The following is a 25970-nucleotide window of genomic DNA, read 5'->3' as shown; positions in this document are numbered from 1 at the left end:
CTCGAACATGTGAACTTTCATGAGCCTTAATAGCACACTTGTATGCCATCTGTAAAGACTAATAAAATGGTTAAATAGCGAGCCTTGTTGGTTAAGCCACAGAAAAAGTTGGCAACCTTCCCACTAGCTATGTTTTTTTGATGTATTGTGTAATGGAGCTGCATTAACATTTTGCTCTCCATTTTCTGGAAGATCAAGTTTTGAAATCAGTGGAATTAGAGTATGATAGCTAAAGAGATGGAGAAAACACCCGTCTTCAAACTAGGGGCAACTGTGGTATGGCATTCCTGACAGGGAGATGCGTCCAACATGCATGATGATGTATACAGGTAAGATAATCTAGCGTTAGCTAGCAACATTTTCAGATATTACACGTTTCAAATTTTGATAGAAAGTGGTTTCATTTCAAGCTAAAGTGTACTGTTAGCTAGCTAGCCTGTGTTAGCTGGCTGGCTCCCTAGCTGATGTTATTATTCATTCCCTAGAGCTGTTTGCTTTTCTAGTTAGAGCCTAGTGTTAGCTAGCTAACATTGAACCTGGTTAGTTAGTTCCCAGCACTGTGGCATTGTTGGCACTGATCTTTGTTGTTTAACTCGCTAACATTAGTTGGTTGGTTCGTTAGCTAATGTTAAGTGATGTGTGTACAACACCCATTGAATATGGCTTGTGTCAGCAAACGTCTGCAAAAAGTGTAATGAAATTGTTGCCAGCAGAGCTGGTTAGGCTGTTTTCATGCTATCCAGAAGTAAACAAATCATCGACCAGAGCGTCAAGTGTGCGCTCCGAGAGCGAAACAAGGTGGGTGGGGCTAAAACTTAAGAGGGTGTGAACGATGCTGAATGGGTGTAGACAAAGCAGAGCTCTTCACTAGATACCAAAACATTCAACGGTGATTATCTCAAAGGTGAGTTGATCAACTCTCGAAGCAGAATTACTTTCCCATTGTTCCTCAAATGCAGTGTATGATATACCATTTTGTAGCTCTGGGTCTCTACTTTTATCCAATGTATAAAAAAAAACATTTCAAATTTTGCTACATAAGACCGAATCCAGGTGGTGAGTCACATTTCTGTATTTTCTGTAGATCTTATAACCATGTATTGCTACCACTGTACCATTGAATGTCATCTGTTAGTTATTGATTTCATCAACCTTGTTTCTTAAGCTACATATGTTAACGTGGGCTATTGCACTTTTCTGGGATGCTTGATTGTTTTAATTGCTTTACTGAGAAACTTAGCAGCGGTAGACATGCTCAGGTTATTTATGTTAGTGCAGGGTGAGCTGCACACAGTGGACTTCCTGCTAGTACACACCACCTAAGTGCTAACAGTATAACTCTGGTTCATAGGCACATTATTATATATACACAATAGCTGTAGGATCAGCAGAGGCATTCAGGGCAGTAAGAGGAACATAAATTTGGTTAATTACATTGCGTCTTCCAGTGCTCCTGGGATAATGTACATTTGCTGAAGCATTATGACAACTCAGTGAAACAACGGTAGGTATTAAATGAGCTGGGCTTGGGTCTTTGATAAGTCATTGTCTCAACACAGCCTTATAATTCTGTGAATGAATCCAGGAACCCAAACGACAATGATAATAATAATAATAATAATAATAATAATAATAATAATAATAATAATAAGAGCTTTGTTTTCAGAAGGTATCAAAATTACATGGGTGTAGATACATGTTACACCCACAGAGCTGCAATAGTCTCATAGCCAGTTATGGAGGGCTAAAAGTCTGCTGAACCATTCAATACCACCATTTAGGGAGGGCACAGGGTCAAATATTATAGGGTGTTTGTTGTTGTCAAGTAGTGACCCAATCAGTTCTTTAAAATCCATCTTCAGCTGTTCTGAGCATATGTCATTGAATCCCACATGAACTATGATATACTTCATTTCGTGATGCTGGTTTAAAATGTTTGGGAGAGACTTATTGATATCCTGTACTCGTGCTCCTGAATAGCATAACATTTTTGCTCCAGGGTCTGAGGCATTTCTCACCTTTGAGCTGCCCAATACAACAGCCAGAGAACGGAATTGAGAAATCCACCCATTCCCACCCCTCACACAATTCGTTGAGCCTTTCACGGGCCCACGAGAAGCAGGATATGGTACACCCGCTGCACCCGGCAATAGGTACAGACCTCAGCAGGAAGTGCCCTGTCAGATCCAGAGAAGGGGAAAGGAGCCGAACGACAACAACGGCGCTGCTTTAGTCAGCGTAGTTAGAGTTAGCACCGCCATTGCAGACACAGGCAGTTCCAGCGATGAAGGTGCAGGTAGATCAGGCACCAGTGAAGCTATTCCTAATGTCAATCTGCTCAAACCCCTCAGTCACTCCCGTCCGGTTAGCAGTATGCTGCTGCCTTCGGTTTCCACGACTTGTGACATTGACCAGCAGCTGATTGGAACACTCTTCTTGCTGTTCTCTGTCTACTTCACTACAGGATGGAGGAGGAGAAGCAGATGGAGACCACTTCCTTTGAAGGCAGGTTCCAGGTAGCACAGGCCATTCGGATAGGGACAGATGACAAGGGGGGAAACATCCATTAGGCCCGAGCGGCATCCATAGGAGTTGAGAACGAGAAAGTTCCAATTTGCGTAGTATTGAGATTTGTTTGCTAAGCATAGCGACCTCATTCCTGTAGTCCTCCGCATTGGAACTCCAAAATAAGCATAGCTTCTACAGCACTGGAAATGTTTGTTAGCTATTCCAGGAGAAGAAGGCTCCATTGCAACCTAGCTAGCTATCTAACTGGCTAGTTGGTAGCAGGTGTTGACACAGATATCCAAGTTCTTGAGTTCCTAAGTTTTCAGTGTCGAGTCGTTGTCTCCCGACAGCAGCTGTGTTCATTGCAACATTCACTCAATGCACTCTACATTTTTACAATGTGCAGGTCAATGCCTTCCATCAGAATGTGTTATCGGACAGCTAGATATACTTACTTACATTTTAATAGCTAATATAGATTGCATTTGTTAAAATATGAGACGTAATAATTGTAATCAGAAGATACAATTAAAATGTAAATATTATTGGTAACAGAATAAATAGCAGAAGAATAACTGTAGAGTAAATAATGCTGTAATTGAAAATTGTACACCCAATGTAGGCCCCTTTAAGAGCTAGAATAGATGTTATATCCTATGTTGTGATTCTTACCAAATATGTTGTGTTTTCACAATATTCAAATCATTAGCCAAACAGTTAACTAAAAACAAAGTTTCTACTGTACAAATTCTGGTAGGATCTCCCCCTTTCGTTCCATCTACATCCATTGAAAAAAACATTTTGCAATAATGACAAGTGAACCTGGGGTGCTTTGTGTTTGCATTGCCCTAAAAAAGGGAACCAGAACACGGAATTCAAGCGAACCGAACTCAGACCACCTCTCGAAATGGTCTCAGTTCGGTTCACTTCGGGGGCTCTTTTTAGGGTTCTGAGTTCCTTTGGAATGTGTTCACACTGCAAAGATTGGCTGAAAGTGACCAAGTGTGAAAACACCATTAGCTGCCTAGGGCCTGAATGAGGTGTGCATAACTATAACGGCACAAATGTGGTAAAGGCCATCACGTTGAATGACTGGACCAGATTCCAATGTTTTGGACACAGGCTGCACCTTGTAATCAATCGGTAGGCTACGTGTTACATATTTTTAAAAGGGACTTTGACTTCATTTCTATTATAATAACAATTGTAGCCTACTTGTACATTATTACACAATCATAAGCTTCCTATTTCCACTGCAGCCTATGGCTGCCTGGAAACTAATTAACTTAGGTTATTTAATAACTCATAATGGTAAAAAAAAAAATTGTAACGCAATGATATTAATTAAATAATTAATTAGTGCTGTGCTTATAGCACACTACACTGAGCATACCACTGCTTTCTTTGAGTTCTATGCCATAGACCAGGTTTCCCCAGGTTTTTGTTGGAGATAAAAGACTGTAACAAGACCAGGAAATCAGCTCCAAGTGATTTTAATTTTGGAAATCTTTTCCCAAGAATTCACGCATAATAGAGAGACACATGTAAGCAAGATTTTAAATTATGTTTTATTCAAATATTACACAGTATATTGTAACGACCCTAGGATTATAAGCGCGGAAATCGACTCTGCCGCTCGAGCATGCTTTTGCGGCACAGGCGATAGCGCGCCGGACCTCGGGCTAAATCTATTTGATGATCCCTGCCATAGACTGACCAGGTGAATGCTATGAACCCTTATTGATGTCACTTGTTAAATCCACTTCAAATCAGTGTAGATAAAGGGGAGGCTACATGCTGAAGAAGGACTTTTAAAACTTGTAGACAACTGAGACATGGATTGTGTACAGTGCATTTGGAAAGTATTCAGACCCTTTCCCCCACATTTTGTTACGTTACAGCTTTATTCTAAAACGGATAAAGTATAAATCCACAATCTAAACACAATACCCCATGAGGACAAAGCAAAAAAAACGTATTTACGCAGTATGAGACTCGAAATTGAGCTCCGGTGCATCCTGTTTCCATGGATCATCCTTGAGATGATTCTACAACTTGATTGGAGTCCAGCTGTGGTAAATTAATTTGATTGGACATGATTTGGAAAGGAACACACCTGTCCATATAAGGTCCCACAGTTGACAGTGCATGTCAAAGCAAAAACCAAGCCATGAAGTCGAAGGAATTGTCCGTAGAGCTCCAAGACAGGATTGTCGAGGCACATGGGTACCAAAGCATTTCTGCAGCATTGAAGGTCCAAAGAACACATTGGTCTTCATCATTCTTAAATGGAACACGTTTTGAACCACCAAGCTCTTCCTAGAGCTGGCCACCTGGCTCTTCCTAGAGCTGGCCACCTGGCCAAACTGAACAATCAGGGGAGTAGGGCCTTGGTCAGGGAGGTGATCAAGAACCCGATGGTCACTCTGACAGAACTCCCGAGTTCCTCTGTGGAGATGGGAGAACCTTCAAGAAGGACAGCCATCTCTACAGCACTCCACCAAATCAAGCCTTTATGGTAGAGTGGCCAGAACAAACCCACTCCTCAGTAAAAGGCACATGTTGAGTGATGAGTTTACAAAAGGCACCTAAAGGACCCTGACTATGAGAAACAAGATTATCTGGTCTGATGAAACAATGATTGAACTATTTGGCCTGAATGCCATGCGTCAAGTCTGGAGGAAACCTGGCACCATCCTTACGGTGAGGCATGGTGGTGGCAGCATCATGCTGTTGGGATGTTTTTCAGCAGCAGGGACTAGGAGACTAGTCAGGATTGAGAGAAAGATGAACAAGGCAAAGTACATAAAAATCCTTGATAAAAACCTGCTCCAGTGCGCTCAGGACCTCAAGCTGACGACTCAATATAAGGAGGATTTTCATAATATTAGGAAGATGCTCCCGAGGGGCACAGTGGTCTATGCACTGCATCTCAGTGCAAGAGGCATCACTGCAGTACCCGAGTCACATAGGGCGGCGCACAATTGGCCCAGCTCCGTCCGGGTTCGGCCGCAGTACGCGTCATTGTAAATAAGAATTTGTTCTTAACTGACTTTCCTAGTTAAATAAAAAAATATATATATTGTTTTTATGATGTTTGGTATACTCAGTGTATATTTTGACGATCATGTTAAAAATGTATGTTTGTTAATATGTAGGTGTAATAATCCTACCTATTATCATATGTATAACAATGTTGGAAAATATTTGTTGAATTTGGTTTTGTAATCAGTTAGCACAGTATGTATTCATTCATATGATCTCATTTTAGAAGTGATGTAATCTACCCTGAGATTTGTTTTAACCATGTCTGACTGAATAAGTGTTTGAAAATCGCAATTCATAATCGCAATTAGAATATCTGGCCATAAAATCGCAATGAGATATTTTGTCCAAATCGTGTAGCCCTAGGTGTTACTAATGAACATATTGAGGCTATCGGCATATCATATCTAAATATTTATATAGGCTTACTAATTATGAAGACGGTACAGAGGAACAAGCTCAAATGGTTGAGATATTCCCTATATCATGTTGTCAAATGTCAGAAATTATGCTCAGACATACTCCATGCAACCAAAAAAAAGGTTGACTGTGACGATTTCTACAATGCAAAATTATATTAACTCCTGCTCTCAAAAAGGGCACATGCCATTATTGCTCCGTGGTCATATTTCAACACGAGGTGACTAAAATGTCATTATTATGACTCTCCTCTAGCTCACAGTATTAGATCAAGCACCCTTTTTTCAACACAGTGCCATAAAATGCAAATTCTCAGCCATTTCCACCAGTCCCCACTCTAGTGAAACCTTTCGCCCGCTCCTTAAAAGATCATCTTTCTGTGATTATGACCAAACCCCTGTTGCCTAGCAACACACAATTAAGGAATATGCTTTCAGAGAGGCTTTGCAGGCGTCCATTAACAGATGAAATTACCAAAGCAACAAATGTCAGCCGCATGCACATTCATTTGTTGTCCTGAGTGTGTGTTTAACATGAGGAAACCCTTGTGTGCAAAAGCAAACTAGGGTGAGCTATTATCATGGCTACAGATTTTTACAGCAGAGAAAGGTAGCTAAACAGAAAAGGGTCCTTTAGACATAAACAGAAGAAGTACCATCTTTTTTCCCCCTGAGACTAGACAGACTTCATAAATCCATTTGTTCTCAATCTGTAGGGGAGCTGTCGGAGCCAATGGTTATAGCTCTAGTACTGGGGAATCCAAAGATGTCAGCCTAGTCCATAAATAACGGAGTGAATCTGTGGATTAGCAGTGTTGTAAAAGGAGGATCTAAAGGACTAAACCCCTTTTGCTTCTCATTCCAGTAACTCAGAGAAAAGACACAATTGCTGATCGGTGATCATCACATTCATTTCATTTCAGCAGCACAGCTCGGATGTTGTCCAACCCGATGGATGCTGTCCAATAGCATTATTATTGAACAACTTTGATGATGAATCATACTTGTTGAAATCATAGCTAGTAATTTCTCACATCTTCCAAATTTCTGTAGCACCAACGTTAGAGAGCTACAGTATACAATATAGTTAATTTCAACATTCCCTACAATGGTCACTGCTGCACCTGAACAGAGACAATAACAGTGTATGCAACACTACACATAATGTACAGCTCCAGGCTACTTCAATGCACTATAAGCAGAATGATGCTGAAACCAATATTACATAACCCTTCCCACCAGGCCATCAGCCCTGAAGATTATGCTCTGTGTGGACAATTATGCCTTTGTTCTGTGTGGACAAGCTTCAAATGCCTACAGATGAGGTGAAGGGCAAGGAATATAGCTCCAAAGCAAAAACAGCTCTTTTTTTCTCTCTCCCACACACACAGACACTGCTCAATAGGGACGCATTGGAACGCAGCGCTTTCAAAACATGAGGCACTTCCGGATTGGATTTTTCTCAGGCTTTCGCCTGCAACATCAGTTCTGTTATACTCACAGACAATATTTTTACAGTTTTGGAAACTTTAGAGTGTTTTCTATCCCAAGCTGTCAATTACATGCATATTCTAGCATCTTGTCCTGGCAAAATATCCCGTTTACTACGGGAACGTTATTTTTCAAAAAATGAAAATACTGCCTCCTAGTCACAAAAGGTTAATAAATTTTCAATTCCTAACTGTGCACTCTCCTCAAACAATTGCATGGTATTCTTTCACTGCAATAGCTACTGTAAATTGGACACTACAGTTAGATTAACAAGAATGTAAGCATTCTGTCCATATCAGATATGTCTATGTCCTGGGAAATGTTCTTGTTATTTACAACCTCATGCTAATCACATTAGCCTACGTTAGCTCAACAGTCCCGTGGAGGGGACACCGATCCCGTATTAAGTTAAGATGTTTATCCATTGTCAATCCAATACAAAGGCACAAACACAGGTTAACAATAAGCAGAGCTCCACACAGCAAAGAGATAAATTCATATCAATCTACAGAAAAAGTATCTCAAACACTTCAACGTTGAGTGGGAACCAGATAAATGGCCCTTTTCGGGCACTTGGTTTAAGAGCACTGCATTACAGTATCCTGTATTCAATTCATGACAAATAGCTGTCATAAAGAGAGCAGTTTCATAGCCTTAGATATTCAACAGTTATTTGAGAAAGTGGCTTTCCTGATGAGGGTATAAAATAATTATTAATTTGATTGCAAAAACACAATACCTAATTGTTGTCTTAGAGTACAGAGTGAATGGTTATCTAACCAGAGCTTCCATTTCAAACAGAAAAAATCTATAACTACAATTTGTTTTATATAACCCAAGAGAAACCATACTCTTTCAGTAACCATACTCCTTCAGTAGCCAACAAATACACTACAGCCAAGAGACATTATATACAGGAGGACTAGGGGAGAGGAGGAAGAGGAGGGAATGGTTGAGGGGATAAAAGTATGCTTTACTTGTATCTGGTGATGCCATGGTGGAGACGATGACAGGTGGGCCAGTACGGCGGCTAAGCTTCTGGTTGGTGGCCATAGCAGTCTGGTTCTGCATGCTGGTACCCACTGGCATCATGGCTCCATCGGACGGGGTGCCCCCAGCCTTGCGTATCATCTGAGGGCTGGGGTGGGCGCTGTGCATGGGTTGTAGGCTGCGGTCCCGTTTCATCAGCTCCATGGGCACTGTGTAGTTGGTGGAATATGCCCTTGGGGCCTGCTGAGGTGACGGCTGGGCAGGCATGCACACTGGCATTTGCTGTTGTTGCATGGCTTGCATCTGCTGGGGCATGGCAGCCATCAACTGTATTCCCGGCGTCATGGGGACACCCGGGTGTTGGGAGAATGCAGACATGGGCCGGGACTGGACAGGGACCATGGCACCGTTGTAGGTCCCTGGAGTACGAGGTCCTGGGTAGCCCTGTGTATTTTCCAGAAGTTGCTGAGAGGGAGCACTGTTGGGCCTTCTGGCCAGGGCCTCAGCCATGGTGGGGGAGATGGTCTGCATGGTACCAGGGGTCTGTGGTGGCATCAGCCGGGGGTCCATGCCCATGGCCTGCTGGTGCTGCTGCTGCTGGAGGTACATGTCAGAGCGGTGGCTGAAGCTGTTGGAGCGGCCCCGCATGTGGGCCTGTTGCTGGGGCATGGGAGGGGGCTCTAAGGGCCTCTTGATGCTGATGGCCACCCGCGACAGCACCCGCGCCTGCCCTAGGTTGGGAGCCACAGAACGTACGTCATTCTCCTCCATGACTGCCAGCATGCCGGTTGTGTCAAAGCCCTGCTGGATGAGTGAGGAGATGGTACTCTCTGAGAGACCCTCGTTTCGAAGAAGAGCCAGGAACTCTGGGTCGGCGTTCCTCTTGTGATCCACTGGGGCTGCAGGCGTCTGGTGGGCTGTGGGAGGTGGAGGGGGGAGGGTTACAGGGATAGGTGGGATATGAAGAGGGGCAGGAACAGGTGCAGGAACAGGGGCGGCGAGAGGAGGGTTGGGGTTGTAGACCTGCATGTTGGGCTGCGGAGCTTGTTGTTGTTGAACACTGTAGGGCAATGTGCACTCCTGCCTTATCATCATACCTCGCTGCTGCATGCTCCCATCCAGCCCCTGAGTGTTAGGGTCCACCACCAGGCAGGTGGCTGCAGGCTGCTGCCGAGGGTCCACGGGATGGCCGTTGATGTCGGTATAGACTGTCTGGCCGGCTAGAGGGGTTGGCTCAGATGTGTAACGAGGTGAAGAGGGTTGTTCCATTCCATAGTGAGCAGGAGAGCTTTGGCCATCTGGCATCATATTGGCAGCGGCGGTTGCGGCTACAGCTGCAGGCTGATTGTAAACCTGGTTAATGCAATGGGCAGTTGGCGGAAGAGGGCGAGGATGAAGAGGAGAAGAAGACGAAGGACCCGGAGGTAAGGGCCTCCCTCCCTGTCCCTGGTCCCATGGTGGGCGTCCCACTGGGTTCATCCCGTAGTGGGACGGGGATCTGCTGAGCGGGTGAGGCTGCTCCTGAGTCTGCTGCTCCACCCGGTAGAAGCCCCGGGGTTCCTCTGGTGGTCGGGGAGCCATAGCAGGGTCATGGGGATAATAATCCTGGGAGGCGATGAATCCTCGATGACTATTAGCCATGGGTGGACGGTCGTAGTTGTTTAGCTCAGGGACTGAGCCCTTTCTCATTCCCCGGGGATCAGTAGCGTAGCCTTGCTGACTGTACAGAGAGTCTTGGTAGGAGTAGGGGTCTCGTTTCAGATCCAGGTCCGGAGGACGCATCCCAGGGGGAGTCTCATAGTAACCTCCTCCCTCTGCCCCGTAAGACAGCGAGTTTCGTCGACCCGCTATCCTGCCTTGTTGGTCAAACACGCTTTCTCCCCCGGCCCACTGACCCTCATTCCCCCCCAGGGTGTCCCAACTGTGGGAGCGACCGATACTCAACTGCTTGCTGGCGACGAGCATTGGAGAGAAAAAAACTGGACAGCTTTATAGGAGGACAAAAAACAAGCAGGGAGTAGTTGGTGTTTTCTTTCAAGTCTTCAGTTACAATTTACATCAAAAGAGTGGAAAGGAGGGAGGGAGGACGGAGGAGGAGCAAAAAGAGATGAAGCAGTGGGGTATATTGTTTCACCTGATATCCAGTTGTAATTTTTGGGGGCTCTTCTGAGGTCCTTTCTATTCAGTGGCTCCCCCTTGACAGGCAATCCTTGAATAATTAATCTATGGAAATATTGTTGCTAGTTGTGAGAGGACACCACACTGTGCAAATGCTGCAAAGGCAGCCCCAACTACTCCATTGAACCACAATGACAGGGTCCGTGCTTGTGCTGGCCACCAACCATGTAGGCTACCCGATGCGGTGAGAGGAAAAATACACGAAAGGGGGGAATATTGGAGGGGGTGGGATGGGATTGTAGGCAGGGGCTTGTACTAATCTACTAGGGTTTATCCTTCCCCTACTCTGGGACATTTTACTCACTCTGGCGATTGCTATGAGGGATTACAGTCTAAATAAAGACGGCTTAATTCTGCTACCCATCGTGATGTTACGTGAACCAACTAAAAAGTATCTCTGAGGATTCTGCTCATTTACGTAAGGGCAAACCTCCATCCAAATCCGTGGCCCGGGACACTTACCTGGGTCTGATCACTTGATTTTGTTGTCAATGACTTGCTGGGTCTCGTTCAATGAGCATGAGAGATTTACACTACCCCGCTAGTAGCCCTCAGGGAGGGGAAGGCAGGCAGGCGGGTGATTGAAATGAATACAGATCTCCCTGCTAAGTCTCATGTGCCATCAGGAAACATCAAATCCACTCTGATTGGACACTAATCCGTTGCCTGGGCCGACGCTGACAGAGTGACCACGCAACTCCAGTGAAACTCCTGTCACACTCTCCCCCCTCACTGAGAGGACCTAGTAAATGTCATAAGACGACTGGCACCCGGAGACACAGAACCCACAGGGGGCAATGGGAAACTGACTGCTAAAAAAACATCTGAAAACGTTATTAAAGCATACTGCCTGCAACCCTTTAGAAATAATAAGCGTGAAAGAAAGTGACAAAAGCCAGGCTTGTCCTCAAAGCAACTATTTGCATGTACAATTATTGGATTAAAGCCATTTGCTCCAACCACAATCTGTCAACCTGCTGTTACCACAGCACTCCACCCAAAGCATTGCTGATCCCCTTTACCAAGCGAAGCTCTGTGTCTGGATTTTGCCCCTTGTCAGAGAGACCTGGGGGGAGAATGCACTTTTTGTCACTACACACACACTTCCCTAAGCAATCCTTGAAAACCTCTATGAAACCTTCCTATCCTCCCAGTCCCCCTGTGGTACATAATTATTTGGCCTACCTACCTGCCTGGCCAGCTGACACTTGATCCCTGTTGGAGAGGTTCCCTGTTAACATCTGTTCTCATGCATTAGTTAAGGCGGAGAAGACGCTTTTCATTAACCCTGTCCTTGGATCAGTGCTGGGGCATCATGTTTTCTGTTGCCATGACAGCTAGGGACCCTCTCAAATATCCCACCTCGTTGACAAATTATACTCGAGTTTACCCTGCATTCGGTTTTTAGACCATCGTGAAGACCTGTTGGATTGCAGTGGTGGATCGTGCTATCGTTCTTTAATCAGTGTTGCGTAATTAGGAAAAGAAGTGATAACACTGGACAGGATGTCAAAGGAAATGCTAAAGCTCCCAATGCTGTTTCATTATGGGTTGACAGGAAAAGGGGGATTATCATTGATAGTGGAATTGACTTCAGACCAACTGACTTTTTCCCTGTGTTTTTATAGTTTCAGGAAACCATAGTTGACAGAAGGAAATAAGGCAAGTGAGATGGAGAGAGAGGGAAATGGATGGATGAGAGAGCAAGAGACAGGAGGCAGCTGGGGGCACTGATATTAAAATGAGAGTGAGAGTTTCTCAATTCAGTTTCATGCTTGAATGAATAGCAGGGTGAAAAGTAAACTAATTAAGTCTTTGGGGACTTTGTGGAAACAGAAAGGCATACACATATGTAGAAGCATGCACACACAGTTATCTATGAAACAGCAACCCTACAGCAACATGCCTCGTGGGAATAGGATTCAATTCACTTAGCAAAAAAACTAACAATAACATTGGTCACTGGAAGCCCTTGTCCTGCCGCCAACACACACCCACGTAGACTGTGTACAACAACCCGTGTTTCAACTCCATCAGTGTAAACCTAAACAGCGCTATTCCCCTCTTTTATTGATTTACTTCTGTGATCTGGTTCCCAAGAGTGTGCTAGACTAGACTACACTACACATCTTTATCAAACAGTCAGAGTGGAACAGTTCTAGATAGAGTATATGTGTTCTGGGTTTGTAGATCTAATCATACAGTAACACGAAGCAAAGACACTGTCGACAAACCAAGGATGAAGGATCCCTATGCCTGAGTATACACAGGACATTAATGGGACAGTTCACTCACTCATCTTTGCACGCTCCTTGGAGCATAGTGCCTCAACAAATGGATCCCCACGCTGCGGCCAGGTCCCAGGCTGGTGTGTTGTTGAGTCCCAAGGTGTGTACAGTCGTGGCCAAAAGTTTTGAGAATGACACAAATATAAATTTTCAGTCTGCTGCCTCAGTTTGTATGATGGCAATTTGCATATACTCCAGAATGTTATGAAGAGTGATCAGATTAATTGCAAAGTCCCTCTTTGCCATGCAAATGAACTGAATCCCCCAAAAACATTTCCACTGCATTTCAGCCCTGCCACAAAAGGACCAGCTGACATCATGTAAGTGATTCTCTCGTTAACACAGGTGTGAGTGTTGACGAGGACAGGGCTGGAGATCACTCTATCATGCTAATTAAATTCAAATAACAGACTGGAAACTTCAAAAGGAGGGTGGCGCATTGGAATCATTGTTCTTCCTCTGTCAACCATGGTTACCTGCAAGGAAACACGTGCCGTCGTCATTGCTTTGCACAAAAAGGGCTTCACAGGCAAGGATGTTGCTGCCAGTAAGATTGATTTAGGTGCAACCATTTATCAGATCATCAAGAACTTCAAGGAGAGCAGTTCAATTGTTGTGAAGAAGGCTAGAAAGTCCAGCAAGCGCCAGGACCGTGTCCTCAAGTTTATTCAGCTTTGGGATCGGGGCACCACCAATACAGAGCTTACTCAGGAATGGCAGCAGGTAGGTGTGAGTGCATTTGCACGCACAGTGAGGCCAAGACTTTTGGAAGATGGCCTGGTGTCAAGAAGGGCAGCAAAGAAGCCAGACTGATATTCTGCAAAAAGGTACAGGGATTGGACTGCTGAGGACTGGGGTATAGTCATTTTCTCTGATGAATCCCATTTCCCATTGTTTGGGGCATCTGGGAAAAAAGCTTGTCCGGAGAAGACAAGGTGAGCGCTACCATCAGTCCTGTGTCATGCCAACAGTAAAGTATCCTGAGACCATTCATGTGTGGGGTTGCTTCTCAGCCAAGAGAATTGTGCCTAAGAACACAGCCATGAATAAAGAATGGTACCAACACATCCTCCGAGAGCAACTTCTCCCAACCATCCAGGAACAGTTTGGTGATGAACAATGCCTTTTCCAGCATGATGGACCACCTTGCCATAGGGCAAAAGTGATAACTAAGTGGCTCGGGGAACAAAACATCGATATTTTGGGTCCATGGCCAGGAAACTCCCCAGACCTTAATCCCATTGAGAACATGTGGCCAATCCTCAAGAGACGGGAGGACAAACAAAAACCCACAAATTCTGACCAACTCCAAGCACTGATTATGCAAGAATGGCCTGCCATCAGTCAGGATGTGGCCCAGAAGTTAATTGACAGCATGCCAGGGCGGATTGCAGAGGTCTTGAAAAAGAAAGGTCAACACTGCAAATATTCACTCTTTGCATCAAGTTCATGTAATTGTCAATAAATATCTGAAGACACTGAAGCAGAAAACTTTGTGGAAATGAATATTTGTGTCATTCTCAAAACATTTGGCCACGACTGTAGGTCGTCACCCAAATTACAAAATGACGTATTGTTTTGATCTACAAATCGATTAGACTTGTGCCACAAATGCTACAAAGTTAGCATTTGAAACAGTAGCCAGGTAAACAAAACCAAAGAATGGATTGCAGTCATACCTTGTCCATAGACTGCTTACAGTTTGTAATTTTGGTGAACTCTCCCTTTTGAAACACTGACATTCAAACGTAAAATACTTGTGGAGGCACATTCACAATTATGTGAGAGAAGACACAAAAGTGAGCCACTTGTACAAACCCAGTATTATACATTACAAGTGGAAGGTGAAACAAAATAAATCAATACAACGCAGAAATACCTCAGTCGCCACACAATATTTCTCGGTACACCTTGGCATTGTAACTACTTGCCACATGAACAGAAAAGGTCTTGCTTATTCATAAGGGGCTTGGTGTTCTTTGTTGTTGCATGCTTGACATCTGTGAAAGAGGCTACCCACACAGATGCCTACGTTTAATATGCCCCCAACATCTCACTTGTCAGTCAAATCCTAGCTCTCTGCCTCGATATTAATAATGCATCTCAGTCAGACAGAGGCATGGATGGAGGGTGTGTACTGTATGTCGTGTGTGTGTGTGTGTGTAAGCTCACATGCTAGGAGCTCATTTGTACTCAGTACACCGCAAGCATGTGTGACCCTAGATCTGCTCTGAGCCTTTGACCCTGTTCAAGGCAACTCCTTTCCTCGTCTTCTGACATGCTACAGCGACTTCGCTAATGTACCATTACATTTAGACAAGCCACTGCTGTAGCCAGCCCTGTTCTGACATGAATACATGAAACAAGGACTAGACATGAATACTGACTTGACATTAAAAAAAAAAACTGCCTTACATGCTGACCACACCTCTCGCGTCTCCCATCTCCTCATTGGTTTTTAGAAGCATATACCCACGTGGGTGATTGAAAGCGGAACTGAGGTCCACACTCCAGTCCCGTTGGTGCTGGTAATGCAGAAGACGACGACTGAAGGAGAGACTACTAGAAACTAACTAAGTTTCCCCTTATATCTGTGGATTAATTGTCGAGAACACACAATTTTGTGTAACTCAACATGGGTACAAATTTTACAAATATCCAGGACAAAAAGGACATTGTGCATTTCAGGTAAAATAACAACCTAATGTTTATATCCCTGGACAAATTAGCTAGCAACAGCACGCTAGCTAGCTAAATGTCCATGAATGTTTCATGTGTTTCGACCTGTCCCCAAATTAATATAGTTGAGTTAATTTAATTTATTTAAAGTTTAGAGTTAGAGTTAATTTTGATATTTCATGGTGTTCTGGTGTGGATAGACAAAATCAACAGACGCACGTGTGTGCCCAGTGTAGTCAGCATGTTAATATTCATCCACATCGGTTCACTCATTTCATGATTAAAATGTTAAACACACATTGACATATGGATGAGCTGGGGCAATAGGCAAACTGTAAGGGAGGGATTCAATTACACAGGACAGATTGACCTCAACGCATTGTAGCTATGCGACTCTGATAGCAATACCATGACTGCCTTGTGACTGATCAGATTGTAACGGGGCATGTGGATACTCTTGCTAAATGTAGTTGGTCTTACCTACAGTCATATCATATTACTTTCTATGGTATTCATGTTTAAACAACATCTCTCCAAGATTCATACACTGCTCAGGAGGGCAATTTACGATGCAGAAACGGAAATAAAACAGAAACTAAAGCCGATGGTAATGATTTCCTAGGTGTCAACCCTGTTACAGCTGTCACAGCCTGCATCCCACACTGCTCATCTATCCGTGTTCAATCTCCCATTAGCCCCTCCTCCTTCCAGGCCAAATCCAGCCCAGACACAGCTCTATTAAAACAGCCTATTGTTTTCTCTTTGCAGTAGATGTGTCTTTCCGAGAACTAATTTCCACATCTTGAAGGCAACCACACATACAAACTAGCTCCCACAAATACTGTAGAATGGGCACACTAGCACGCACACACGCGCACACACACACACTCCTCCTACCCTGGGATTTGTGAGATTATGGACCCCAGATGAGTTATTCTCCTTCTCCCCCAACATACAGTCCTCTATGACCATCTCCATAAGCCCATAAAGGGGCTGTGGGGCTTGGCTGGAAGCCTGGAACACAACCCGGGGAGGGGTGGGGGGGTTGGTTGGGGTGAGTTCATAGCCTGACTGGATGCCAGGAGCAGGGGGTTGGAAGTATCAGGGGTTTAGGCTAAGCTCAGTCTGGGTAAAAGGCTCCCCTACCGGGGAAGTATACGTCAGGATACCTCTCCTGTTCTCTATCTCTCTAAAATGTTATCATGGATGATGGTACAAAAACCCCTCACCTCTCCACTGCAATAGCCAACTAATGGTTTACCATCTGGTGTAAATGTGATGCCATGCATTACCCAGGAAGTTACTGCAAATTGGAAGTAAATGTTAAGTGACCCACTAACATTGTTAGAGGTTTTGAAACATTTTACAACAAACATTTGTGGTGATTATTTCCATGTACATGCATGTGAAAATAACCACACTCACCATCTAGATTTGTTCTATCACCCTCACCTTCACCCTACAACATCACTTAGGTCTGACTAAATATTGTGGCACTGTGATCTGGAGTGTTACCCAGCAGCCGTAGAAGTAGCAAAGCCAGAGCATGCTGGGTACACAGATGGGGAAGACAGACGAGACTAGGGGGCGAGGGAGGGGGTGCTCCAGTGTTGGTGAGGTGGAGGGCAATGTCGGGCAACAAGCCGCTGCAGCTGGGCCAAGAATAAGATGATGCAGTCATACGCAGATGACAACTGATGTCTGACAGCAGATGTTTCTAACCATCTCCTCATTAAACACGTTACACTCATACCTGTATACAGGTTCAAAATGGCAGATTTGGACATTGATAAGCGCCTAAATTGGAACGCAGTGGCTGTACAGTAACATGCTATACATGACATCAGAGCTAAGGGTCTCCGCTACACAGCTCTGTATGGGTTTTGAGTGACAGCCGTTCTTGTTGCACTCAATGCTCATATTCAGAAGTTGCCCCCATCCCGCCCACCAATTAGGCAACTTTAGCAAATTGTTTGTTGTCTGAGAGGGAAATGCTGTCAATAACGAGGATTCAATGTATTTTGAAAGATGAGATAAACCAAAACACCCGTGAGTCCAAATGTGCACTTCACATTTCCATATCTTAAAACTTGTAATATACAATGTCAACATTTATGAACATTATGTTTGATGTACAGCTACAAGATGATATGGGGTTATACCCTGGGTTGTCCTGAACAGAATGAGCCTGTTTGTTGTATTGTGTAGAAAATTGGCCACGGACCATGCATCTGAATGCACTCATGACTTAATTCTATGCGCACCAAAATTTGTATCTGCTTCTCTGAATTGCCTTGTGAAAGCCTAACTCTGTAAGAATGTATTTTATAATTTATTCTGAACAAAAATATAAACACAACATGCAACAATTTCAACAATTGTACTGAGGTGCAGGTAAAATAAGGAAATCAGTCAATATAAATTAATTAGGCCCTAGTCTATGGATTTCACATGACTGGGCAGGGGTGCAGCCATGGGTGGGCCTGGTAGGGCATAGGCTCACCCACTGGGGAGCCAGGCAAAATCATTTTTTCCCCCACAAAAGGGCTTTATTACAGACAGAAATCCTCCTCAGTTTCTTCAGCTGTCTAGGTGGCTAGTCTCAGACAATCCAGCAGGTGAAGAAGCCGGAAGTGCAAGTCCTGGGCTGGCGTGGTTACACGTGGTCTGCGGTTGTGAGACCAGTTGGACGTACTGCCAAAATCTCTAACGACGTTGGAGGTGGCTTATGGTAGACAAATTAACATTAAATTATCTGGCAACAGCTCTGGTGGACATTCCTGCTGTCAGCATGCAAATTGAACACTCCCTCAAAACTTGAGGCATTGTGTTGTGACAAAACTGCACATTTTAAAAGTGGTCTTTTATTGTCCCCAGCACAAGGTACACCTGTGTAATGATCATACTGTTTAATCAGATTCTTGATATGCCACACCTGTCAAGTGGATGGATTATCTTGGCAAAGGAGAAATACTCACTAACAGGGATATAAACACATTTTAGAGAAATAAGATTTCTGTGCATATTTAACATTTCTGGGATCTGTTATTTCAGCTCATGAAACATGGGAGCAGCACTTTACATGTAGCATTTATATTTGTGTTCAGTATAGCTAGTCATGTTGGCAATGGAACAGCCTTTCAAATTATGCCTACCTGACCCAGATTGCGATTTATAACGGACCGTTTTCGGATTGTATAAACAACAATAATTGTGTAAAAGCGGGGATGTGGGGCTGTGTTCCAAAAAAACAACTACAAGCGTGCTTCTCTAGAGTTCCTCAACGGCACAGCTAGGAGAGATTAAAAAAAAGCACCTTATAGTTGAAGACAGTCATAAAAGTGCATTGAAATTACCTAGGAATTGTTCACATTTTGGGGAGGCTTGTGGCCACTTGGAAACACCAGTTAGACCTCACTCAATCCCTCGTGATTTTTTTCACTGATTTTGAACCTAGCCCAGATTTTCCCATAAATACTCTTATCATGTTACCTAATGTCCAGAGTATTTTCACATTTCAATATCAACAAATGTGGCAGAAAGTATAGATAATGTGAAATGCACATAAAATCAACTGTGTAATGTTTGGATTCAGTCGTGTCAGGTGAACTGCTGTGTCCTCACCTTTAGGGTGCATTCGTAAATTCACTCTGGAGTGCCAGAGAACGCTCAGAGTGCGCTCTGGGTGTTGTAAATTCAGTGTTTCGCTCTTGGAGCGTTTTATGTGCGCACTGGACCCTCTGGCCGAGGAGTAGGGTTGATTGAAGTATTCTGACCTTACAATGACAGTCAAGCACCCAAGCTAACTGGCTAAAGTTATCTAGCTTGCTAGCTACTTCCAGACATAAATGATAGAACACCTCACTGACCATTTTACTGTCTGTTTAAAATGTTATCCAGAGCATTATCCAGACGAACTGTGCTGCTGGCAACAATTTAATTAAGCTTTTTTGCCGATGTTTACTGACACCGGCCATATTCAACGCGTGTTGAGTGTTCGTAAAATTCATCAGTTATTCTGCGCTCTGGCACACTCAGACGTGAATGGTCTGAAATCGGAGTAGATAGCCAGGGTGAATTTACAAACGTGCCCTTAGTCTAATCACTTTCCCATATTCTGCAGTTGCAATGGCACCCTAGCAGCAGCCTAAGCAGAGACACTCCTATAAATATGTAGCTACATATTTAAATATTTTTAATAGTTTTTTTTTATCAGCTGTTTTGTTTTTGATGACATTGGAGTTTTTCTGCATATGTCTGGTGGTTTTGACCCACAGATTTGCAGATGAACTGGAAGGTCAACACTTTTTGGCTTGTCTAGCTAGCTAGCTGGCTAATTGTTTTTGATCGAATGTTTATTTGTTTTACCCCTTTTTCTCCCCAATTCCATGGTATCCAATTGAGGCGTTTACAGCCTTGTCTCATCGCTGCAACTTCCGCACGGACTCGGGAGAGGCGAAGGGCAAACCCTTCCCTAACCCGGACATCGCTGGGCCAAATGTGCGCCGGACCCATGGGTCTCCCGGTTGCTGTAACTTTCATTTCTAGTCAAATGTGCGGCCCCTTCACTTCTTTGTAAACCAAGCGTGTGGGTCTTAGTGAAGGCTTTTTGTTTTGATTCCTGGCTAATGTCTTTAAATATGTGTCCTTGAGTTGCCACCTGGGAAATTAAATGAAACCACCTTTCAGTCTACATACTCTTTGGACTCGAATCAGACTGAAAACTAAAACACTTACTGTTTTCTTCAGTGGTAAGGAATTGCTCTTCAGGACCTTTAACGATGTAATCAATAGTCAGCTAATAAACAGAGATTATATCGACACGGTTACTTTTAGAACAGAGATGCGGTTCGTTTGCTCGGCTTTCCAAATGCGACCAATGGAACACCCAATCACACTGTCATTATGGTCCACGGCTGTGACATACTTACAAAGACCAATCTTGTTTTCATTCATCAATATTGACTTTGATTTCTATTTTGTGCTTCAGTTCTGGTAATAGATTCAAGCAGTTGGTTTGTTTACCTTGTCAAGCTTGTTCTAATGAAGGACATTAAATGTGCACACAGAACATTTCTTGCTTCAGAATTGTTCCCCCCGCCACCCCTACAACTACTCATTCAAGTACTTTGCAAGCAATGGTGTGTGGAATTATTTACACATCATGATAGACCAGAACTGCATTACATCACTAATCTACATCATGTCCATAAAGACCATGTACTGTATGACCCATGGTCTACTTCATAGTTTTACATTACATGTTACAAATCTGATTGACAATGTGTGAAGTACATGAATAAGCATAATTTACCACACAACAGTTAGATTCAGGGCTGCAGAACAGGCCCATTATAGAGTTGCACAATAATAGTGTTTAACATGACTACCTCATCTCTGTACCCCACACATAAAGATAATTGTAAAGGTCCCTCAGCCGAGCAGGGAATTTCAAACACAGATTCAACCACAAAGACCAGGGAAGTTTTCCAATACCTTGCGAAGAAGGGCATCTATTGGTAGACAACCAGCCACTACAAAGATACAGGCATCCTTCCGTACGAAGTAGCCGGAGAGGAAGGAAACCATTCAGGGATGTCACCATGAGGCCAATGGTGACTTTAAAACAGTTACAGAATTTAATGGCTGTGACAGGAGAAAACTGAGGATGGATCAACAACATTGTAGTTACTCCACAATACTAGCCTAATTTACAGAGTGAAAAGAAGGAAGGAAGCCTGTACAGAATACAAATATTCCAAAACATGCATCTTGTTTGCAACAAGGCACTAAAGTAATACTGACAAAAAATGTGTTGTTTGGGGAAAATCCAATACAACACATTACGGAGTACCACTCGCCATATTTTTAAGCAAAGTGGTGGCTGCATCATTTTATGGGTATGCTTGTAATTGTTAAGGACTGGGGAGATTTTCAGGATAAAAAAAAAAAAAAAACAAACAGAATGAAGCTAAGCACAAGCAAAATCATAGAGGGAAACCTGGTTAAGCCTGCTTTCCACCAGACACTGGGAGTTGAATGTACCTTTCAGAAGGACAATAACTTAAAACAAAAGGCCAAATATACACTGGAGTTGCTTTCCAAGATGTCATTGAATGTTCCTGAGGGGCGGAGTTAGAGTTTTCACTTAAATCTACTTGAAAATCTATGGCAAGACCCGAAAATGGTTGTCTAGCGATGATCAACAACCAATTTGACAGAACTTGAAAAATGTTCGGGCAGATGTTGCACAATCCAGGGGTGGAAAGCTCTTAGAGACTTACCCAGAAAGACTCACAGCTGTAATCACTGCCAAAGTTGCTTCTAAAAAATATTGACTCGTGTGAATACTTATGTAAATGAGATACTCTGTATTTCATTTTCAATAAATGTATAAACATTTCTAAAAACGTGTTTTCAAATTTGTCATTATGGGGCAGTGCGTGTAGATGGGTGAGAAAAAAAATACATGTAATCCAATTTGAATTCAGGCTAACAACAAAATGTGGAATACGTCAAGGGGTATGAATAAATTCTAAAGGCTCTGTATCTGATAGAATGACCTAACTGTTTGTAAACAGAGGAAACCCTGCTGTTGCCAAATTATCCAATGGCCATGAAGCAAAACACCAATAGCACAGTTAAAAATGTTCATTATATCAACCAATGAAGTGAGTTGAAACCCATATGCTTCTGTAAAAGACATGCTGGAAAAGCATTTCCCAGGGTGGAGGGTTAGTGGCTTGGATAGGCCAGGGATACACATGTGGCTCTCATATCTGACTGGAGGAGAGAGATGCATTATGGGGGTTAGAACAATTTTCTTTTTTTTAAGGAACTCAGTCTGGCTTTCAACGTACTCCTGAAAGTTGAAATAGGAAAATGCACAAGGTGCAATGTTGAAAATGGGCAGTGCATCAGCAGTTTCTCTTGTTGTGTCAGTCAATGCAGACCTTAGAGAGCTATGTATAACTTGTGATGAATGCCCAGAACAAATCAAATGAAAGTAACAAGTAATTAAAGAGCAGCAGTAAAATAACAATAGCGAGACTATATAGAGGGGGGTCCCGGTACAGAGTCAATGTGCGGGGGCACCGGTTAGTTGAGGTAACATGTACATGTAGTTAGGTGTTCAGGAGTCTCATGGCTTGGGGGTAGAAGCTGTTTAGAAGCCTCTTGGACCTACACGTGGCGCTCCGGTACCGCTTGCCGTGAGTTAGCAGAGAGAACAGTCTATTACTAGGGTGGCTAGAGTCTTCGACAAGTTTTAAGGCCTCCCTCTATACCAGGCGGTGTCAGAGGTCCTGGATGGCAGGAAGCTTGGCCCCAGTGATTTACTGGACCGTTTGCACTACCCTCTGTAGTGCCTTGCAGATGGAAGCTGAGCAGTTGCCATACCAGGCAGTGAGGCAACCAGTCAGGATGCTCTCGATAGCGCAGCTGTAGAACCTTTTGAGGATCTGAGGATCCATGCCAAATCTTTTCAGTCTCCTGAGGGGGAATACGTTTTGTCGTGCCCTCTACACGACTGTCATGGTATTTGGACCATGACAGTTGGTTGGTGATGTGGACACCAAGGAACTTGAAGCTCTCAACCTGCTCCACTGCAGCCCCGTCGATGAGAATGGGGGCGTGCTCGTTCCTCTTTTTCCTGTTGTCCACAACCATCTCGTTTGTCTTGATCACATTGAGGGAGAGGTTGTTGTCCTGGCATGACATGGCCAGGTCTGTGAACTCCCTATAGGCTGTCTCGACGCTGTCTGTGATCAGGCCTACCACTGTTGTCATCGGCGAACTTAATGATGGTGTTGGAGTCGTGCCTGGCCGTGCAGTCATGAGTGAACAGGGAGTACAGGAGGGGACTGACCATGCACCCCTGAGGGGCCCCTTTGTTGAGGATCAGCGTGGTGAATGTGTTGTTACCTACCCTTACCACCTGGGACGGTTCGTCAGGAAGTCCAGGATCCAGTTGTAGAGGGAGGTGTTTAGTCCCAGGGTCCGTAGCTTATTGATGAGCTTTGAGGGCACTATGGTGTTGAACCCTGAGCTGTAGTGAATGAATAGCATTCTCACATAGGTGCTCCTTTCGTCCTGGTGGAAAAGGCAGTGTGGAGTGCAATAGAGATTGCATCATCTGTGGATCTGTTGGGGCGGTATGCAATTTGAAGTGGGTCTAGGGCTTCTGGGATAATGGTGTTGATGTGAGACATGACCAGCCTTTCAAAGCACTTCATGGCTACAGACATGAGCGCTACGGGTCGGTAGTTATTTAGGCAGGTTACCTTCGTGTTCTTGGGCACAGGGACTATGGTGGTCAGCTTAAAACATTACATTACAGACTCGGGACAGGGAAAGGTTGAAAATGTCATAGAAGACACTTGCCAGTTGGTCAGCACATGCCCGCAGTACACGTCCTGGTAATCAGTCTGGCACTGCGACCTTGTGAATGTTGACCTCTACAAAAGCTCTGACTCACATCGGCTGCAGAGAGCGTGATCACACAGTCTTAGAGATTCTGGGTTCGAGTCCAGGCTCTGTCGCAGCTGGCCACGACCGGGAGACCCATGGGGCGGCGCACAATTGGACCAGCATCGTCCGTGTTAGGGAAGGTTTGTCCAGCTTGGATGTCCTTGTCCAATCACGCACTAGCGACTCCAGTGGCGGGCTGGGAGCAGTGAACGCTGACACGGTCGCCGGGTGTACAGTGTTTCCTCCGACACATTGGTGCGGCTGGCTTCCGGGTTAAGTGGGAATTGTGTCAAGAAGCAGTGCAGCTTGGTTGGGTTTCGAAGGACGCACGGCTCTCAACCCTAGCCTCTCCAGAGTCCGTATGGGAGTTGCTGCGATGAGACAAGACTAACTAACAATTGGGGAGAAAAAGGGGTAAAAATGAAATAATTTTTTTTAAAAGACCCCCTTGCATACTCAACGTCATCGAGATACATCAAGTTCTTGTAGGCCTATTTGGCAGGGAAACTGTGAAGCCAGCTATATAGACTGTTTGAGTCTTATTAAAGAATGTGAAACAATTTTCATTAAATCATGCATTGCTTTTCTTTATATGTCCTAAAATGAATGTGTTCATATGGGCAGAATATTATTTATAGGTTATAGCATACCGAATTGTTATCAGTTATGAAAATAAATAATTTAATGGGGGAAAAAATGTATCTGGTAAAAGGCCGACATTTCAATTAAAAAGACTGGATGGATGGCTTCAATAGTCCAGCAATCAAATTGCAAGTCATTCATATGCTAATAATCCAAATATCCTGCTTAAAAGGATATTTCACTGCTACCTTCCACATTCATTATTCTCAGAGGAGCAGAAAAATGTGTCCTTTCTGTGTGTAGAAAAAATATGCTAGCACATGAAGGCTACACCTACAAACGGGAACGACGGGACACAAATAAGTCCTCCTGGAAGTGCACCGAATATGATGCTTCGAATGCAGAGGTCGCATAACCCTCTCTGATGGGGTTATCTCCAAGCTATCTGGAGAACACAACCATAAACCGGACAATGCTCGGATTCGGATCCAAAAAGGTGATGAATGGCCTGAAGGAGAGAAGCCTGCAGACCCAGGATGAAACAGACCAATTTTCAGCCATTTTCCTGTTTTTGTTTAATGGTAAGGTATGTGTTTTCTTTCTACTAAATGTATTGGTACGTCATTGTATTTAAACTTCAAAGTACTTAGGAGTGAGTGGTCTGCACACAGGCAGTTTGAGATAATTTGATTGACAGTTCTGGTTGCCTAGTGATGGACTTCAGCCCCACTTGAGAAGGAGCATTCCTTTACAGACAAGTTAAATGCCCATTCAGTGTCGGTTCGAAACTCTCCAGAGAAGGTTTCATGGGGGAATTTAAAAAGGCATAGTGTACCGTTTCAGACAAACAAACATGCTGTAGCTGATGTGCTTTCAAGGCACCACACTTTATATACCCAGATGAACAATTTTTATGGCCATGACCATATTTGTAGTCATACATGATTTAATGAAAAGCAGTCAAAGTATCCATTTAATAAGACTCATGAACACAATCGTGCAATAGTTAGCAATAGTTAAAATACAGAACACTGTTTCACATTCTTTAATAACAGACTCATACACAATCATTCAATAACATTCGGCTGGCTTCACAGCCTCCCTGGGAAATGCGATGTATTGTAGCCTCACGCGGATTAAAGAGTAGCAGAGAAGGGGCTTCTGCTGCACGGTTCGTGGTCAAATATTACGCGTTGTGGTGGTGCTTTGCTCACACACCACCAGTGGCTCTCATGAAACAAAAAATGACTGTCAGAGCCTAGCGCTGAGAGCCGCTCCCCCTCTCTTTCTCTCACACACACTGACGCACATAATCCCTTTA

General features: G+C 43.9%; 1 protein-coding gene across 7 annotated transcripts in view; it reads right to left on the bottom strand.

Moving 5' to 3' along the window:
• The window catches only part of ctbp2a (C-terminal binding protein 2a), a 119661-nt gene that overhangs the window by 35047 nt on the left and 58644 nt on the right, over positions 1-25970 (bottom strand). For 5 of the 7 annotated variants that reach the window (XR_002470335.2, XM_021580544.2, XM_021580546.2 and 2 more), the window contains exon 3: positions 8441-9370. The exons of the other annotated variants lie outside the window; for them this stretch is intronic. Coding sequence is in view for 4 of the 5 variants with exons in the window: in XM_021580544.2 (XP_021436219.2) it covers positions 8441-9370 (930 nt within the window). In the remaining variant the exon portion in view is untranslated. The remainder of the gene's footprint in view (positions 1-8440; positions 9371-25970) is intronic. 7 annotated transcript variants of the gene reach the window in all.

Source organism: Oncorhynchus mykiss, chromosome 23 (genome assembly GCF_013265735.2).
Source record: "Oncorhynchus mykiss isolate Arlee chromosome 23, USDA_OmykA_1.1, whole genome shotgun sequence".
NCBI lineage: Eukaryota > Metazoa > Chordata > Actinopteri > Salmoniformes > Salmonidae > Oncorhynchus > Oncorhynchus mykiss.
The sequence above is the reverse complement of the archived record's forward strand: the minus strand, read 5'-3'. Positions and strand labels throughout refer to the sequence as shown.